This window comes from Sarcophilus harrisii, chromosome X (genome assembly GCF_902635505.1).
Source record: "Sarcophilus harrisii chromosome X, mSarHar1.11, whole genome shotgun sequence".
In the NCBI taxonomy this organism is placed as follows: Eukaryota; Metazoa; Chordata; class Mammalia; order Dasyuromorphia; family Dasyuridae; genus Sarcophilus; species Sarcophilus harrisii.
The window spans coordinates 79999122-80018548 of NC_045432.1; the positions used below are offsets into that span (position 1 = coordinate 79999122).

General features: G+C 47.5%; 2 protein-coding genes across 6 annotated transcripts in view; both read left to right on the forward strand.

Annotated features, from left to right (window-relative positions):
• Positions 1-2269, forward strand: part of TAF1 (TATA-box binding protein associated factor 1) — a 39421-nt gene extending 37152 nt beyond the window's left edge. For 2 of the 4 annotated variants that reach the window (XM_031944565.1, XM_031944566.1), the window contains exons 36-38: positions 686-839; positions 1376-1553; positions 1902-2266. In XM_031944565.1, the coding sequence (XP_031800425.1) occupies positions 686-839; positions 1376-1553; positions 1902-2124 (555 nt within the window). In that variant the 3' untranslated portion in view covers positions 2125-2266. Of the gene's footprint in view, positions 1-356; positions 465-685; positions 840-1375; positions 1554-1901 lie in introns of all 4 variants that reach the window. The other 2 variants (XM_031944568.1, XM_031944564.1) reach the window with 2 other exon arrangements.
• Positions 2270-12018: 9749 nt separating this feature from the next.
• Positions 12019-19427, forward strand: part of OGT (O-linked N-acetylglucosamine (GlcNAc) transferase) — a 34373-nt gene continuing 26964 nt past the window's right edge. The window contains exons 1-3 of one of the 2 annotated variants that reach the window (XM_031944711.1): positions 12019-12362; positions 15866-16016; positions 17675-17918. In XM_031944711.1, the coding sequence (XP_031800571.1) occupies positions 12326-12362; positions 15866-16016; positions 17675-17918 (432 nt within the window). In that variant the 5' untranslated portion in view covers positions 12019-12325. Of the gene's footprint in view, positions 12363-15865; positions 16017-17674; positions 17919-19427 lie in introns of those variants that run through there. The other variant, XM_031944714.1, reaches the window with a different exon arrangement.

Sequence of the window (19427 nt, forward strand, 5' to 3'; positions counted from 1 at the left end):
CCTTTCTTTTAGGGTTCACAGTGAGGGGGACGAGAAGCCGAAGCGGTCTCCTTAATCATCTGCTTTGAGCTGGATAATTCAGCCTAAAGAAAGCTTATGGTTAAAAAGAATTCTTTCTCTAACATTTACATAGGAAGAAGTGGTAGGAATGGGCTGGATACCCACTTGTGTGCTGGAGGGTCACTCTAGACTTGGGAATCTCTTCCACAGAAGGAATTCAGGGGAAAGTACATAGATTCTGAGCTCTGTGAACAGCTCCCACTCGTAGTGGGGTTTGGCACCTGTCCTGGGTGACCACTCCTGCCGTCACCCCACTCAGTGGTATGCTCTCTGCGTTCCTTATTCATCTTTATCAGGGCTGTGGTAGGGTGGGTGAGGAAGACTTTGCTATAGAGATTGAAAGGTTTGAGATGGTGGAGGTGGAGGAGGAGGAGGAGGAGGATGGGAAACCTAAGCCCCAGTGCGTATGCTCTAGAAAGCATCTGGCTCTTATGATAGGAGTGCCATCAATGCAGGGCAGGCCAAGTTTCAAAGCGACAGCAGCAAGCCAAACCCAGATCATACGGTGGAGTAGCCAGCTGAACAAGCACGGCTCTCCCCAGTACTTTGTTCTTTTTGTGATGGTAGCTTCTCGTCTGTCACTCACGTCCCTCAAGGTGAATTTTGTTGTCTGTCTCCGATACAGGAAGAAGATGGGGATGGCGATCTTGGGGATGAAGAGGAAGGGACTGCACAGCAGCCTCAGTCCAGTGTCTTGTATGAAGATCTGCTTATGTCTGATGTAGAGGATGAGGAAGAAGATGCCGGGAGCGATGATGAAGGAGATAATCCTTTTTCCTGTAAGTCTTGCTTTGCTCCCATATGGCTCACCATAGCAACCTTACAGCTACACTGGGAAGCTGTTGAGATGGCGCTTCTCTTCCCGAGTCTTGTTGCTCATCCTGTCGTGCACAGATAACTTGCTGCAGCCTCGGGGAAGATGCTGCAGAAGAGGTGCTAAGAATGGGAGGGAAAAATTAGGCTACATAAGCCTAATTTGAATATTGGCCCAGGCCAGGTGTGTAATGTGTCCAATATGGCAAAGGGATAAAGAGCAGATACGTTGCCAAGGGTAAAACAGATGGAAGTCGGCTACTGGGCGGGGGGAGGAGGGGAAGGAAATTAATTCAACTCCAATTTTCAAAGTGCAGATCCTGCATTTGTCTCCCAAGAGTCTGGCACAGGAGAGCCCCAAAGGAAGAAATGAAAACGAGTTATATATTGGAGAGGCTCTTGGGCCAAGCTAGATTAAAAAGTACTGGCTCTGGAGAGCTCCTCCTCCAAGGCTTGAAACAGGGTAGGGTAGCTTTGAACTGTCACTTTTCCATTTGCACAGCTATCCAGCTGAGCGAGAGTGGCAGTGACTCAGACATGGAATCTGGGGGAATGAGACCCAAACATCCCCACATGCTGCAAGAGAACACGAGGATGGGCATGGATAACGATGAGAGCATGTTGTCTTATGAGGGAGACACTGGAGAGGCCTCTCATGGGATGGAGGACAGTAACATCAGGTAATGGGCAGTAACAGCGGCAAGAAGGGACGGTCAAGAGGGGTCCTTTGTACCCTAGTATCCTATCGTGAGTCCCAAGGGCACAGCAGTACACTCTCATTTCTGCAAAGTGGCAACATGGGTGAACTCCTCCATCCAAGCTCCTCATCCATGAAACCTCCCCAAAACATGAAGTAGTCACGAATGGGTTATGGCAGGTGGGGTGGCATTCGTGGTCAGCTCTTGCCTTTTGGGTCTCCGGGGCAGGGGGTCGCTTTACTCATCCCAGGACAGCACATGGGAGGAGGGCAAGGACGTGTCCTGAGTTCCAGAGTTTAGTTAGATGAACCCGTGATTTTCTCTCCTTAGTTATGGAAGCTATGAGGAACCTGACCCTAAATCGAATACTCGAGATACCAGTTTTAGCAGCTTAGGTGGATATGATATATCAGAGGAAGAAGATGAAGAAGAAGAAGAGGAGCAGCGTGGTGGACCAAGTGTCCTCAGCCAGGTTCATCTGTCTGAGGATGAGGATGATAGTGAGGAATGCCACTCGATTGCTGGAGACAGTGATTTGGACTCTGACGAATGAGACTTTTCTTTAGGAACTCCTTGGGATCTTAGTTTTCCCTCAATCTGTAAATATTATGTACAGTGTCTAATTGAGCCGCCAGATGACCAGGTTAGACAGTTTTCTTTTAAATTATTCACAAGTATAATAAAGCTTTCCTCCTTACTGGGTTGGATATCATCATTTTATTGGCCAAAACTCCCTCTCCATCTCATCTCAAACTTCCCTAGATCCTCTGGCTTTATTTATCAGCATTGGTTAGTTTTCCCACTGAAGCTAGCTGTGGCAGTAGGAGGCCACTTAACTAAAAGACTAGCTGGCTTTAGGAGCTTTTAGTAACTCAGCCTCTACTCCTTGATTGGACCACCAAGAGCCACTCCTGCAAGGCTAGCCTTTTACTTACTTTTTTTCAACTCAACACATCCCCCAAATGGCTGTTTCCAACTTGATTCACTCTTTTCCAGCCTCATCACAAGCCCTCTGATTGGCAATAGGACCAGACTGGCTTTTCGTATGGTACCTCTTTCCTGCCCTCCCTCCCAGTCAAAGCCTCTCAGTCTCCACTTCTGCCCTCTCTCCCTCTTTGAACTCCTTTGGCTTGCTATATCATGCTTGTTCTCAATCTCATTCCCTTGTGCTTTCTTCCGGACCTCATTCTGCCCACCGTCAAATGCCTCTCGCATCTTCCTTGCTAGCTCCTTTACTTTGGCCCACGGGGGTGCTCAAGTCTTCTGTACCCTAATTACACAAAACAAACCCAAACCTTGACCCCGTGACAGTCTCACCTCCTTTTCTTTGTTGCCAAACTTTTAGGAAGAACAGTCTATACTTATTACCACCCCCCCCCCCCCCCCCCCACCCCCAATCATTCCTTAGCTGGCATCCTTTCAGCCAGTTCATCAGCTTCTTGGGCCTCTTTCTGCCTGATCTACTTCCATTTGCCACCGTTGACTACTCGTGCGTCCCTTGCCTCCGGCACGCAGTATCGTATCCTTTTGTGGCTCCCTAAACGTTAGATGCTCTTCAAGGCTTTGACCTCAGGCTTCTTCATTTGCTTTCTTTGCCCTCCCTCGATCATCTCAGATGTGCCCGGCACTTTAGCGGTCCTTTTTGAGCTGGTGACTTTTCGATTCTATCCCCTGGCTGCAACAGCAGATGAAAGCTGAAGCTCAAAAGAGCCGCCCCTGAGAAGAAGACAGTACTTATGGCTAAACCAAAGCCCCATAGCCAGGAGGTTTTCTTTGCTCCTTAGGAAGTCCCGATCTTTGATCTTTTGTTACAGTGACAGATCCCACGTAGGGAGTGTTAGTATTTTTAGGTCTGGAGCAAGACCGTGAGGGTAAGTCCTTTATGCCTGGCATAAAGTTGTAAGTGTTCAAAACAACTCCTCTTTTCTCCTCCATTTCCTGTGTCTACAAATGATAGCGTCATACTTAGGACTAAAGAGCCAAACCTCCCACCTTTAACTCCTCCACCCATAAAGTCTAAGCAAGCTGCTACAATCTGTCTCTCTTCTGCCCCCTCCTTTACGGCCCCAACACCACTCCCCAGGGAATTCGCCTGGGGTACTGTTATGGCTTCCTAACTTTGCCTCCAGGCTCCCTTTTCCCTCAGTCCCACCCACGACCACCAGCATTTTCATCTCTAATCCAGTCTATTTTGATTAAAATAAAATTTATACTTTGTTTTGAAGGTCTCTTACAACTTAGTTCCAATCTGTCTTCTCTCATATGTTCCTGGAACACATCCAGTTTAAAAATACACATTTAACAAAGTCCTGCTGAAGCTCTGAGTACACTAGGACTATTTTACGGAACTCCTGCCCCAAAATGATCCTCCGGCCGACTGGGTTTATTAGAATTAGACCAGTGTTGTGGGCAGGCTGCCCTCGTTTCTTTGCACTGAGAGGCTGGTGAGATAGGATTGGGATGGAGACTGAGGCTCGAGGAGAGTGAATCAAGTCTAAACTAGCAACTCTGGGATTGTGATAAGGAGTCCAAAAGGTAAGTACAAAAAGCCAGTTGTGACTCCGGGTGTCCTCTACAGTTTGAGGCAGGGAATAAGTTTGAAAATCAGGTAAGCACTTAAAGCAAGCTACTGCTGCTACCCCAGCCTCTGGCTACTGAAACCCTCTTCCTTGGTGGAGTGGGAGGAAGAAGGGCATGAATTCAGAATGGAAAATAAAAGAGTTTTCAAAAAGAAACCCCCCACCTTTAGGTCCAAATCTAATTATGAGATCATGTTGGTATCAAGCACTTAGCAGGGCCTCGTACATGGTGGGTGCTATGGAAAAGCTGCTCCCCTTTCCCCACACAGCTTTGTTCCTCCCTCCCCAACCCCAGCCCCCATCTGATCTGCTGTGCTGTTTTGTTCATAAATTGAAGTAATCTCCCTCCCACTTGGGTGTGCCTCTGATGCATTTTTCCAAACTTGATTACTTGATACTTTGAAACTGTAGGTATTTGTGTACTTGTCTTAACTTGCCTCCTGAATTGTAATTTCCACGAGGAAGGGGACTTTGTATCTTTTATAGGCCCCAGCATTAAACCCAGTGCCTTGTAATAACAGATGTCTAATAAATGCTTAAGTGAATGGAAACCTGACTTTCAGCCCTTTATATTTTGTACGCCAAGAAACCCACAAAGTATCTTTCCTAGTGGGATGGTTGCTAGTTAGGGCCATAAGTAATCAGCCCCTTCCATTCTGGTGTCTCATTAGTGTTCTTCCTTTTATTGTGGGTGTTGTCTCCCTAATTGGAAGCTTTTCAAAGCAGACTACGGAGCCATTTCATCTCCAGAAATGACTGCCACATGGCTGACCACAAGGGATGCTTGAGAAATATTCCTCGTGGCCTGCCTGAAGGCAGATTGCTAAAAGCAGCTTGGCCCATGTCAGGAGAGAGGCTTACTCTTCTGTTCCCTCCTGCACCCCTCCCGGGCCCCTGCGCAGGCCCAGTCACAGCCCAGCCACCAGTGAAAGCTCAAGGAAAGCATATCAGACAAAGGGAGAAGGGGAGCCCATTTTTCCATTTGAGTCCAGCTCTCAAAGCTATGCCTTTGTTTCCCGTACCCCCTGTTCTTAGACTGAATCACAACAGTAACCCACCATGCTCTCGAGTTTGCCCCTTCCTTGGTCTTACGTCATAGTTTCAGCACAATTTCTGTGGGGAAAGTGTGACTCGGCCTAGTGTGGCATGGGAGCTTCTGCTGGGTTTGGACTCGGAGGACCTGGGTTGGAGGCCTGCTTTTGCCACTCCCTTGGACGGTTTGCCCTCTCTGGGACTCAGTTTATTCATCTGTAAAAGAAGATCACTATGCCCACATGATCTTTCCAATTTACCTTGACAGTATTAGCAGGCCCTTGGCAAATCCTTACATTACTGCTAAAGCCACGTGCCTGTTACCAGCATCTTTTCCACTTAGCCACTCCACCGTGGGTTTTCACCACCCAGCTTTCTTCTGCTTTCTGTCCAACCAGACCTTTCTGGTCTCCATTGTTGGAACCATCATTTCTTGCCTCCTATGTGTCGATACTGGCCAGAGCTCTGGCCGGAGTCAAGTTGATCCAAGTCAACAAGTATTTATTAAGTACCTACCATGGGCCAGGCACTGTGCTAAACCCTGGAAATACAAAGAAAGGCATAAACAATCCCTGGACTCAAGGAACTCCCCACACTAATGAGAACGATTTTGTACAAACAAGATTAATTGGAGAGAACCTTAGAAGTAGGCCCTTAAGGGCAAATGGGCAAGGCTTCTTAAGGAAGGTTGAATTTGGGCTGAGACTCTAAGGCAGCCAGGAGATGGAAACGACCCAGGGGGAGAAAAGTCCAGGCACAGAGCCCAGCCAGTGACAAAGTTCAGCACTGGAAAAAGGAGTACTGTGTGACAAGGAAGGCGGTGGAGGGGGGAAGAAAGATGGGAAGGGAGAAAGGAGATGATCACTCTGGCAGCTTGAGGGGAAGATGGACGGCAGTGAAGAGAGCTTTGAGGCAGGAAGGGGTCCAACGATGAAGAGATGCCCCAGGCAGTGTCAGAGGACAGAGGGGCCAAGAGGTATAAAGAACTGCTGGTTCTCGTCAACACATCGGATATGGGGCTGGTGTGGGGTGGCAGAGCAAGCAGGTAAGGATGGCACCTAGGTTTTCATGACTGAGTGAGCGGGAGGATGGTGGTGCCCTGGACAATCACAGGGAAGTCGGGAGGAGGGGAGGGTTTGGGGGAAAAGATGACGAGTTCCTTTTTTGACATGCTGAGTTGGAAGATGGGAGTCAACAGGACATTCAATTGGAAATATGAGACTGGAGGTGAGGAGCTAGATTGGGTCTGGATAAATAGAAGAATCTGCCGAGAAATTGCAAGCATAGAATGTGATGGGACACGTGTCATCCTGGATCTTGCCACTGCCCACAAATGTCCTCCATGTTCAAGAATTCCCCCTCTCTGGGAGAAAGCCACTAGGCTTTCCACCACTCCCTCTCTTCTTCCACAGCAATACCTCCAGTTCCTTAATCCCCTCAGCCCTTTTCTAGGCTTCACCTCTGTACTAGCCACACTCTCTTTCCCATCTTTATTGACCCTTTGGTGAACCAGTTCAAGCCTTTACAGTTATCTCTTCCACATCCCAGTTTCAATATATCTTGACTCAGCATAAGAAATTAAATGGAATTTTAGGGGAGTTTTGCAGATGAGACAGACATGAGAAGGTCAGCAGACAACACAGAGCCCATGACCAAATTTTACAACAAAGTACTACAGTTTTTAAAACACCCCAGAAAAGAAAAAGAAAAACTCCAGATTTCTTCTCTGACGTGAAGGCCAAGAAAGTTTACTTGGATTTTCCAGACTGAGGGGGCACGGTAAGTGTACTGTCCTAGTCTTTGGAGTCCTTTCATTTCATTGATTGCTGCCATGATTCAGCCCTGCTGAGCTTCTTTGGCCTTGAATCGCTCCTACCATCAGTCGCTTTTTCTCATTGCCCCCCACCCTGCCAACACGCTGCTGAATGAAGGTGAAGAAAATTATACAATCATCCTGATTGGATCCAATACAAATTTATATTATGCAACAGCAACAGGGCTCTCACTGCTATGTGGCAATTATCTTTTATACCTCCCTTACTAACTCACTTATGGCAGCTGGGTGGTATAGTGGATTATCAGTAACTCCACAGCAATCTCTTCCTATCCACAAACTGTTCCTTGCCACTACTGACTACAATATGCTCATATTTCCCTGATCCTCAAAAAGCCTTCTCTTATTCCTTCCATTACCATCTCATATCTCTGCTGCTTTTGGGGGCTAAGCTACTCAAGAAGGCTGTCAGTACCAGGCGCTTCCACGTCCTCTCCTCCTACTCGCTCCATAGCCCCTTTACGATCTAGCACCTGACCTCCTCATTCTGCTGACATGGTTCTCTCCAAAGTTACCATTGAACTTTTAAATGCCAAGTGGCTTTTGACACTCAATCGCCATCTCCTTCCTGATCCTCTCTTCTCTCTGGGTTTGCAAGACAATACCCTCTCCTGGTTCTCCTCCTGCTCCTCTGACTGCTCCTTCTCAGTCTCTTTTGCTGGATCCTCCTCTAGATCACGCCCTCTAACTGCAGGTGTCGCTCAGGGTTCTGTCCTGGACCCTCTTCTCCCTCCCTACTACTTCACTGGGTGATCTCCTCAGCTGCCATGGATTTAATGACCATCTAGCTCTATGCTACTGAATCTCAAATCTCCCCATCCTGTCCCAATCTCTCTGCTGATCTCCAATCTCTCATCACCAACCGCCTTTCAGAATCCTGACCTGGATGTCCAGCAGACGAATGTAAGCTCTTTGAGCACAGGGACCGTTTTGTATCGGTATTCCCAGCCCCTAGCCCGGGGCCTGGCCTTTGGAAGGCACCAAATTAATACCCGATGGATCAAGTCAATCTTAAGGGCCAGGGGTAGGATTTGACTCCAAATCCAGGACTTCTTCTATCTTGTTTCTCTAAGGGCATCCATTCGATGTACAAACATGCCAAATGGTGACGTGACAACAGGCAGGAGGATGAGGTCCACTCAGGAACAGTTTGTTCATGTGTTCACAATCCTCGTCTCAAGATGAGGTGGACAAAAACGCTGGGGAAAGAGGTAGGCTTTTGAGACCGTTTGTTTCTTCAACAAATGCTAAGTCCTCATGTGTGCAGTGAACTGGAGGCAATACAAGGCTTAGCCACCTGGTGGTCTCTGCCCTCCTGGATATTACCTACGTGCAAAAAGCCCAGCAGAAAAGAGCAGCTAAGCAAGGGGAGCCTGGTGACTGCTAGAATCCGAGGGGAAAGCGCACATCCCTGAATACAGGGCATCCGGAAAGATGGTTTTGAGTCAGGCTTTGGAGAAGTATAAATCCCAAAGGTTGAGATTGGCTGTGGTGGACTGGAGGGAGGGCAGAGGTGGGGATTTGGGGCACAAAGAGCATAAACCAAAGCAGAGGCAGAAAAGGGCCAGGAATGGCTGAGAACCGGGAACTACTCCCACGTGGCTGGAGTAAGAACTGAGTGAGAGGTGAGAGAATGCCAGGCAAAGGATTTTCCATTTGCTTTCGGAGACAAAAGAATCCCAAAGGTGCCCAAAGTCACCTAGCTGGTTCCGGGCAGAGCTGGGCCTGCTCATTTCCTAATCCCCAGGGGATTTCTTATAGCAGCCTCCCTTTCTTGGCAGACCTGAGGAGAGCACTGAGGTTTCAAACTCAGCCGGTGGCTGAGTGGATGGTGCTGCCGCTAGCAAAGTCAAGTCAAGCGGAAGAGCAGCTTTGGAGTGGAGAGACGATCGATTCGCTATGGGACTTGGTACTGCTGGGTCCCAGGAGTGGGAATTCTTTTAGGCTGGTGGAGAAGAGGGTATGGAACTATGAAGAGTGGGCATGCTGGAAAATGCAGACTGGGCAATCATCTGCATGGAAGTGATGGTTTAAAGAGGGAGATCTTCAGGACAAGAGGCCTTTTAAGAAAGAGAGCAGAGTGCGAGAGCCTGCAGAAAAATTTGGGAGCTGGTGATAACAGAGGCAGGGAGTACTGAGAGTCAAGGTGAGGAAGGCAAAAGGGAGGGAATCCATGGAGGCTCCCAGGCTTTCCAGCTGAGGCTTATCACTTCCCTCACCATTACACATGGGGGAGTTGCTAGAAACAAACCAAGCAGCAGGTGGCTAAAAAGGAGTGACCTCTAAATAACTCAAAAGGTGGCTCCAAGGCCACTGACAGGAGGCTGCACCGATAGGAAACCTGGTTCCCTCCCTTTCCCTTTATCTTTGCACACCACAGGCCTAGAAGGGCTCTTTTGAGTGATGTTCCTGCTGTTTGGGGCTGTGAGTCTAGTGAAGCAGGTACAGAGTGTGGGAGAGTGCATATCCTCAACCTCGCCTTTTTGCAAAGGACTCGGGGTAAATCATTTCTAAAGAGCACTAGCTCTTTTAGGTAGCTCTGTCTGACCTCCCCTTTGTTTCATTGTCTGGAGACTCCAATCTCGGGGCTGATCAGATCACATTGTTTGTTTTCTCCGGTATTTTTGCTCTGCATAAACTGACCAACCGGAAGGGATTTAGGCAAAAGCTTCTGGCAAAGTGAAACTGTCTGAAGAACACAAGCCTGGTTTTTGTGCCCATTTCAAAATGGGACCTCGGGGTCTGAGAGCCTGGGGTCCAGTCTCAGCCTGTGAGGAAGGGCCAAGTTACTTTCTCTGTCTGGGGCTCAGTTTCTTGAGTCTATAAAATGAAGAGACTGGAGCAATGAATTCTACAGCCTTTCCTTTGCACCTGAGTCTGAAGATAGCTGTTCTCTCATTGAGGACTCCTCTTTGCCATTAGTAATATTAAGGGGATGAAGTTAAGGAAGATGCTTATTTATCTAGGCTTTTCTTTCAATCTGTTGCGAGTGCCAGGATTTTTAAGAAAAATCAGTAATCACTGTAGGGCAGAAAACCCACAACAGCTATTTCAAAAGTGAGGCAAGGGGAAGTAGCCTAAAATGTTATGACCAGCAATTTCTACCCAGGAACACTGATCTATGAGGTGTGATGTGACCCCCTAACTAAAGAGGTTCATAGATGGGACTCTAATGTTTCTCGAGGACAGGACTCCTTAGAGATGGCATTTGGCTCAACTTTGGATGGGATCCTGGGCCCCCAGACTCCCTTCTTCGGCACAGATCAGGCACATACATTACTTTGTTAGTTTGAACTTCTACGAGGGGGTGACAGCTCCTAGATTCTTTTCCAAAGCATTTTAGAATTTTGTCCTGGGAAGGAAAGCCACAGGAGTCCAACCTGTACCCAAACCAGGAGGTCTCTCTCTTCAAGAGTCCTTCTGGCCAACATTAGTTCCCTTGGCAATCTTTCGGAAGAGGTGGGTCCGGTTTGGGGTTAATAAAATTACATGCTGCGGCATGCCATCCCAGTGGAGAGGAGGAGGGTTGGTCTATAGCTTATTATGCTATATTATGCTATAGGTAATACAAAAGTGTCAGGGAAGGCTCTCTACATTTGGAGCTGGAGGAAGGAATGGAGCTTCTGCTTAAGGCTCTGGTTGAAGGCGCCTGGTAGGGCCCGGGACTTGACTTTGTCCATTCTAGGAGGAATTCTCCAAGGTCCCTAATGACCCTATGCCGTGACTTTTTCTCAATGGTCAACTTTTCCTTTGAAACTCGCTCTCTCCTACCTTGGCTGCAGCAATCCTGCACTCTCCTGCCTCCGTTCTCCTGGACCCTTCCTAGAAAGGTCTCTGCCATCTGTTTTTTCCTGGCCATTTCCCCTGCCGCCACAGCACTTTGGACTTTCGCTCCTGTATGAATTGCCACCAGTCTTCTCCTTAGCTCCACTTCAAGGTCACCATCTGGCTTCACCTTATTTCCTATTCACCTTCTGCAACCTTATTTCCCATCAATCCCCACGGTACTTCCTCCTGCTTTTCGGAGCCCTGGTCCCGCTTCCTTCCCTCTAGGTTCGAGTTCTAGGTATCCACTGAATCTCACCTTGCTTCTGAAGCCACCTCGGACCATCTAAAGCAGAATAAACCTTACTTCCCTTCATCATTCCCATGATGCACCGTAACTTGGCACTCCAGTCCTGCCTTGCACTCTTTTTAGCCTGGGTGGTGTGTGAGCCTCCCTTTACAGAGTTCCCCTGACCTCAACTTTCTTATCTGTCCGAATTCTCGGGACGGCGGAGAGACCCCGGGGTTATTTAAGTGGATAAGCCGGGCTGGAGACTGTGGTCCAAGATCAACACCCAACCACGGTCCGGGCTCGGGAGTGGGGGGGTGGAGACGGGTTCAGCCTTCGCCAAAATGGGGCGGCAGCGGCGGCTGGACCGGCGGGGGGGGGGGGGGGGGGGCGGGGGGGGGGGGGTGATGGACTGAGGATGGGTGAAGGCGGGGCCGGGACCTCTTTCGCGGCTCCCCGAGGTCACTCACGCGCCGCTCCAGCTCCCCGCAGAGACTTGGGGTCCGACTCCGGGCTCGGCGCGGGGCAAAGAGAAAATGACTAAGCGCTGTGTAGGGTAGCGGAGCGGATCTGGGGTGATGGGGAGGGGGTAATGGGGGGGGTGGGAAAGCTCCTCCCTTCCCGAGCCCGGGCCTGTCTTTAGCGGACTCATTGGCTCCCCGCTGTCACTGACGACGACTCGCCCTCTCCCCCCCCCCCCCCCTCCCCGGCTCTTTTTCAAATAAAAATGGAACAAATTTTACAATTCTTAGTTCAAGAGGAACGTCTTAAAAATTATTTAGTGCTTGCTCACATTGTAAAGTATATATAATACCAGAAGATGTTTCCAAAGGAAAAAAGTCACAAGTGTAGAGGACCAGTTTTTAGTCTGGCTACTCTGGAGACAAATCAGCTGGAGAAGCTCGGGAGAAGCCAAAAGTCACCTCCTCCGCCTTAGGGACTCAATTGTAACAGGAAGTAGTTCCGGCTGGTGTTGTCTTGGGTTGGGAGCCGCCACCACCGCCGCCATTTCAAGAGCCTGAGAGCTGAGGGGCGGCGCGGAGCTAGCGTAGTGCTGCGGTACTTCGTCAGTACAGCGGCTGAGAGTGTAGCAGTCCCGGCTAGCTCGGCTGCTCGCCCGCCCGCCCGCCCGCCGGTCGGCGCTGCAGCTCGCTTCCAGTCCGTCCCTGTCGCCGACCTCGGTGGCGGCCCCGGTGGCGGCGGGACGCAGCGGCGCGGGGCTCCCCCTGGCCCGCCCTCCCTCAGGAGGCTCCCGATGGCGTCTTCGGTGGGCAACGTGGCCGACAGCACAGGTACTTAGGCGGCCAGGTGGCCGCGGCTTTGCGCTCCCCTGCACGCGCGCTGCCGCAAACTCCCCAGGCTGGACAGCTGCCTCTTTAATCCCGAACCCCGCCATGTTAACCCCAGCCCCGCGGGTGCTCGCGGGGTGACCCGAGCCGGCGAGGGAAGGATTCGGGGCGCTACCCTGGCGTGCGCCTTCCCCTCCCTACCCCGGCACCCTGGGGGGCCCCCACCGCTTCGGGGACGGCTATCTTTTCCCCCAGAGGAGGGGGAAATCGGGGATTGAGGGAACTCTTTGAGGCCACGCCCTCGTGTCCTCAAGTTGGAAACTGAGGCAGGCCCAGGTGGAGTGCCTAGCGCACCGGCCCGCGGCTAGCGGGCGGGTTTCGGAGAGCGGATTTGAACTCGGGTCTCGGCGAGGCCGGGCGCGGCGCCGTACCCCCTCCCTGGCCCTTTTCCCCCCTCCCCCCTCCTCCCTTTCCCCCCCTGCGGCGCCAGGCTTCCTGTGGCTGGGTGGCGGCGGCGCGGACCTGCGGGCCTGGGGAGGGAGGTGGAAATTTCCAGGGGCTCCGGCCCCCCAGGGCTTCCCCTTTCTCGGACCCGCGTCCTCCTTTTCTTTCCTCCCTCGCTCTAACCCGAGGGTCACAGCCTCGCTTCCCTGGGCGGGTTCCGGGGCCCCGGGCCAGACTTCTTTAGGACTTTGTCCCTTGCACTCCTCGGGGCGGGGGGTGGGGGGGGGGTGGTCCCCCGCCTGCCTTGCCCCTTCCGTCGCCCTCCGGCTCATTGTCTGCTTTCCCGAGGTGTGCGGCTATTAGCATTTGAAGTTTGCCTCGCTCGCCCGAACCGTGGTGGGTTAAGCCACCGCCCGGGGCTGGCTGACTCCGAAATGGCCATTTTTCTTTTCGCTTTTGAGCTATGCCGGATTGGGATCGCTCTTCCCCTCCCCTCCCCTCCCCCCACCCCCCCCAAAGGCCTTTTTGATTCTTGAGCCGAGTACCTGCCTGTGTTCAAACTTTCTCGGGCAGGGGCCCCTTTAAGACGGCCCCGTTCGGAACAGTTGCTTCACGGATGCTACAGAAATGGGTTTCTTTTCTGCATTGTTGAGCACGAATCACTCCTATTTGGGAACTATCTCATCCGTTATTTACAGCTCTAAAGGGTGGGATTTCATGGAGCGGTCGGGCTTTCCCCCTCTCCCGAGGTAGCATTAAGTAAGCGCTGAGGATTTCGTTTATAACTCTCTCGCCAGGAGAATCGAATGAAATGCCATTTATCCATTGTTTAAGCACAGGACGGGGGAATGCGATATCATAATGAATATTAGTTGCGAAAGCTTCGATTTCCAGCATGAACATGGTATTTATGCCGTTTTAAACCTGGTTTGTTAATTGGGAAGAAAAAAAAAAAAAAGCAGCTGGAAGTGCTGGTGGTTTTTTTTTTTTTTACTGTGCAATATCTGCTTTCCCCCCATTTCCACAAATATGGCTGATATTTGGCAGTTGAGTTTCTCGTCCTCTCACTTTTGGTTGAATTCCATGGTCATTGTCTCCAGAACCCAAGCCTGCCATTTTCCCCTCCCGTGGAGCCGCATTTTGTTTTTTCGACTCCGTTTTTTTCCATTCTGACCACCATCTATCTACCTATGGTTGGAAAAATGGCAGAAAGTCCAATCAGCGGCTGTTTTCTAACCAATTCGGAGGGTAAGGTCGCTTCTGGGGCTGTTCGGTTGGGCAACGCCATTGAATAGCCCCGTGGTGTTAGCTCGAGTCTTTCTTATTTTCATTTCGTTCTTGTTGGTCTGAAAACCGTTTTGTTTCGTTTCCCCGAAGCCGAAACTGTTACTTTAGAGCGCTGAATGAGCATTTTTATTAAGTCTGGGTGGGATAGTTGAGGGAGGCGAGGGGTACATTTCTTAGCTCCTTTTTTTTTTTCCCCTTTGGGTTTCATTACTGACGTCTGCCTCCTCCAGATTTGTTAAGATCAAATCTCCCCTTTTGATAATTATATTCAGGCTGTATGACAGGCTGTCATTGCTCTCATCCGGGTTGAGTTCCACCCAGAACACGAAGCAGCTGCTTTAACGATCAGAGTACCACCTTAAACCTCAGTTTCTTCCTCTGTAAATAAATAGAGACGATGATTTCGCTTGTGCAGCGTCGACCTCACAGAATTGTTGGGAGAAAAGGTCCTTGTAAAGAATGTTAGAGAAGTGCTTCTCTTTCATCCGTTTTAAATGAGTGGGCTACTGGTCTAGGCTTGCAAAGCTCACGTAGATACTTTTAGGGTAATAATATCGGGACTCAACTTGGCTAAAGCCAAGTTAATTTTTAACACTGTAATTCTATGTTGAAACTGGCAGATTGCCTCCCTTTGCCTGAGTGAAATGTGTTGCACTCGGGGAGTTCTTTTTCAAATGTTATTAATTGAATACTTTATCAAAGGTTTTGGACTGGATTTCATAGTATCTCTTACTTCCCACTGCAGTCACAGGTGACTTCGCAACGGGCACATGGATGTTTTTTGCAGTATTTTAATCCTCCCGGAGAGCTGTCGGGAAAAGGATTAGCGGGATACCTTGAGGGATGGGAGTGGGGGGTGGGGGTGGGGCGTGGGGCGAGAGCAAGAGCAAATGGCTTCCCAGCCTTAATTTAAAACATTCGATGACCTGTTTTAAAGACTTGGGAATCTTAACGGATAAATTTGCCTTAAAAATAGCAGCTTAATTTTCAAGTTAGTTCTGCTCTCCGACACCATTAGCTTCTAGTCTCACTTAATATTTTCCATGTTTGGTCAGGAATTTTATAGTTTCACAAAGTGGTTTCGAAAATCCCAGAAACCTTACTTGGGAAAGCACGTTATAAAAATACTTAAGCAGATTTACCCCAAAAGATTATTCTGGCCAATATCATTAAGCATTTTTCCATCTGTTTCAGAACTACGGGGTTTTATCTTGTTTCTTAATAGAATAAGGTGGCATGGTTGGGAGGACTTGTCATTCTAGAGGAAGCTCCAGAAATAGCGCGGAGAATTTAACGGGCACCTAGTGTCACTTCTAGAAGATGATCTAAAAATAACCGTATGGCTAATTTATTGCACATGAGTACTTAAATACCTACTATTTTCTCATTTAGTTTGAGAAGAACATGTTCCTGAATGCACTCCTGAAATGTTTATTCTGTACTTGATGTGAGGATGGGGGGTATATTGATGTAGTTAATACATTCTAGTGGTTTTGGTTCTATTTGCCCATTTTCTTTTTTTCTTTTTCTTTCTTTCTTTTTTTTTTTTTAAACAATTTGTCATTTGTGTTTTCTAATGTTTTGTCTTTTGGTTCTATTTGCCCATTTTCTTTTTTTCTTCTTTCTTTTTTTAAACAATTTGTCATTTGTATTTTCTAATGTTTTGTCCTTTCCTCCCCCTAACCCCCCCCCCCCCCCCCCCCCCCCCCCAAAAAAAAAAAAAAGGGTTTTGGTGAATTCTCCACAACCAATGAAACGTATGGTTTTCTTCCAAGGGTTAGCTGAGTTGGCTCATCGTGAATATCAGGCAGGAGATTTTGAAGCAGCCGAGAGACACTGCATGCAGCTGTGGAGACAAGAGCCAGATAATACTGGTGTGCTTTTATTACTCTCATCTATACACTTCCAATGTCGCAGACTGGACAGGTAGGAGACTTGGGTTTATTCCTTTGGTATTTAAATTGGAGACTTTTCAATTTTTTACAAAGTACACTTGAATCATTGACATTGCTACATTATCCTTCATCCAAGCATGGAAAATGTTTCTGAGCCTGCACTGATTCATTATAATACTTTCCTGGGTTTGTTATGTTCCACTTGTGCCTCCTGGCAGCTCCTTTCTTAGTTTTTATTAGGCACAGATTTCACTGCTAAAGCGTTCAGGAGGGAAGGCTAAAGGGACTTTGCAGACTTGTCCATCTGGGGCTGCTATTTCCTGTTCAGGTAACAATCTGTTCTTGGTACTACCGTTTCTTTTCACACTTGAATTGAATGCCGTGGGGGAAATGGGAAAAAAAAAAATGGTTTACAAGTAGAAATGCATAATGTGACAAAAGGAAAAATGTATGGACTTCGAATAACTACTACCAAAACATAAATTTGAATCTTTTGGATGAAATTACTGAATCGAATAAATGAATTATGCTGGAATATAATAAATGCTATGTATTCTTGAATACTCTGAAAACAGGGGTTGGGGGTTCATTTTAGTGTTGGTGCTTTCACTGTTGGGATATACTGGCATGGCAATGCACCTATTAACTACTTACTGTGTTAATCACTGGTACCAAGAGGACAAAACTGATACAGTTCCTGTTCTCAGGCTCACATTCCAATTAAAGGAGACCACATATAGAGTGGGTTTCATCTTCAGGCAGATGGAAAGACCGATAGTCCTCAAGTGCAGGCTTAATCATGTTTGATATTATCATGGAGGATGGCTTGGGTGGGAGTCCCAGTGGAAAGGGCTTAGCCACGGTTGGGCCACTAGTTGTTCCTTTCTGCTTTATGACAATTTTTTTCAGAATGTTAGACGTTCTCCTTGGTGAAGAGACATGATATGTTGAGAAGAGAGCCACCCAAACAATCTCTACAGGAACAACAAACTCTCAGTGCCCATTGCCCGGACTGATGTGCATTTGAATGGCTAGCTCGTTAGTACAGCTATATATATCTATCTGGCTCAGTTACTACAGGTGTTTAACGAATTGGGCTCAGTATTGAATAGGAGATTGAATGGGCTAGATTGTGTTTGAGAAATTGTGTAGTACCTCTTGATTCCAAACTCTGCTCTCTGATGAACGTTATTAAAACCATTTTTCTGTGAATCCTTGAAGTACTGGACATTGAAGTAGAAAATGAGATGCAGTAATTTCTTGAGACCAAGTAGATAATTCTTTATTCAATCTACTATGCTCAGAAGATTAAAGAATAGATAATGGAGTTCTCTCCATTATCTCCTCCAGCTTCTGAAAGCCAGTGCTTTTTGTTGCTTTCTCTTTTCTTGAATACTCTGCTTTTACAGTTATTTAAGGCCTGTGTCTCCTAAGTGTCTCCCAGTTAGGTGGATAATTGTCATGTGGGGAAAAGAGCCTGCTGCATTTTGGAGCCACGAGACCTTGGCTTTTGGCGTGTCCTTTATGGAGGAGCCTGGATTTGATGAGTTTTGAGACTTTGTAAACTGGTGCAGAAAGTTGACATTCTGGAATCTTGGAGGACTTGTTGTGATAGACCAGGACAGGTTTCAGGATGTACCTTTCTCTAGATCAGACTCCTCACCAGTTTTCTCTCTCTTCCTTTTCCAGGTCTGCTCATTTTAGCACTTTGGCCATTAAGCAGAATCCACTTCTGGCAGAAGCCTATTCCAATTTGGGAAACGTGTACAAGGAGCGTGGACAGTTGCAGGAAGCTATTGAGCATTACCGACATGCACTGCGCCTCAAACCTGATTTCATCGATGGCTATATTAACTTGGCAGCCGCTTTGGTTGCAGCAGGAGACATGGAAGGGGCAGTGCAAGCTTATGTGTCTGCCCTTCAGTACAATCCTGTGAGTAAAATTTGGTAGTGACTACCTTACTCCCACAGAAGCCCAGGAAGCTGCTTTGGGTAGCTAATCTGTTGCAAAGCCAAAACAGCTTTTTGAGTTTGGAAAATGGGGTCTTTCTAGAAAATGAGCACCATTACTTTAAGCTGAGTTCTTAAATAAGCAAATTCCTCTAACAAGCAGAGGATAAAATCTACCCTTGTTGCAGATACTATGTCTAGTATGGTAGGCAAGGAACCGGACATCAAACACACCCAGTTTCTTCTTGTGGGTCATTCTGGTAAGTCTTGTTGAACTCCAGGAAATTCTCTTAACCAGTATAGCTCTCTGAATTCTCTCAGCTTGGGAAGGCTAAATATTTGTGATGGTGATTATTGAAACCTGGGTAATACATCACCATTTTTAATAGAACTGTTTTATGGACTGGCTCCAATCATATGTTAGGATTTGAGGTAATGTTTAGGAGCGTGGTTATACGATAGGGGTTAGGGTTAGAGTTTAAGGCAAAGCTTTCGGTTATCTGGTAGAAAAGGGGGTAGGAGGTGGGAAATTTGCTCTGGTTCTACTGCTAATTTCAACATAAAGGTTTAGAGTTAGTTGCATAGGTGACTGCAAAGTCGCTTAATTTCTGTGCTTCGTTTTATTCATATCTAAAATGGGATTGCTGCTTGCCTATCTTCCTCACAGGATTGTAGGAGAATTAAATGAAAAAAAAAAAAAAATTGATGTGAAAACACTTGATGAAGACTTAATACTACTATTAGGTAGTATGTTATATACACTTAAGCTTCTAAGTGGTTTTTAGGGAGTACCTAAAATAGTGTGTTGTATTTATCTACTGTTGATATGTAAAATTTCTTTAGAACAGATGTCAAAGCATAAAGTTAGATCCTTTTTTCTTCATCTTGTCATATCCAGCCAGCATAGAAGACAGAATTGCTAATGAGGTGAAAATAGTTTCACTAGGCTTTTTATTCAGTTCCCATATTTCTCTTTATAATCGGAAATAAGTCAACAGATTTCTTGCATATCCATCCTGTAAAAGATAAAGAGCCCTTGCTCTCAAGGCGTTTACAACCTAATTGAAGAGTCATGACACGCATAGAAATAGAACTAGCGCTATAAGGCCTTGTGTCTAACTAAGGTAAGTGCTGAACGAATAGATCCACAAAACAAACGGTAGCCTGGTAGTCTGAGGATGGCCCAAATAAGGCCTTTGCCGTTTCATTCACCGTTGTTCCAGTGGGTAGTTTTGTCAGAGATCTGAAGCTTTCTGAAATGAACGATTTTCTCTGTACTTGAATGCTTTGTTACTCTCCCTATACAAGGGGCTCGGCTCCAATAGTAAGTCGCTCTCTCTTAGTTCAGAACCTCAGTTGCTAATGCTTAATGGCAGTAGAGAATGAAGGATAATTAATATGTTGAATGACTGAATTACAGTCCCCAAAAGTTATCAATGAGCTAGCATGATGGGCTGAATCTGATGAGGTAAAATTTTATATAGTCAAATAT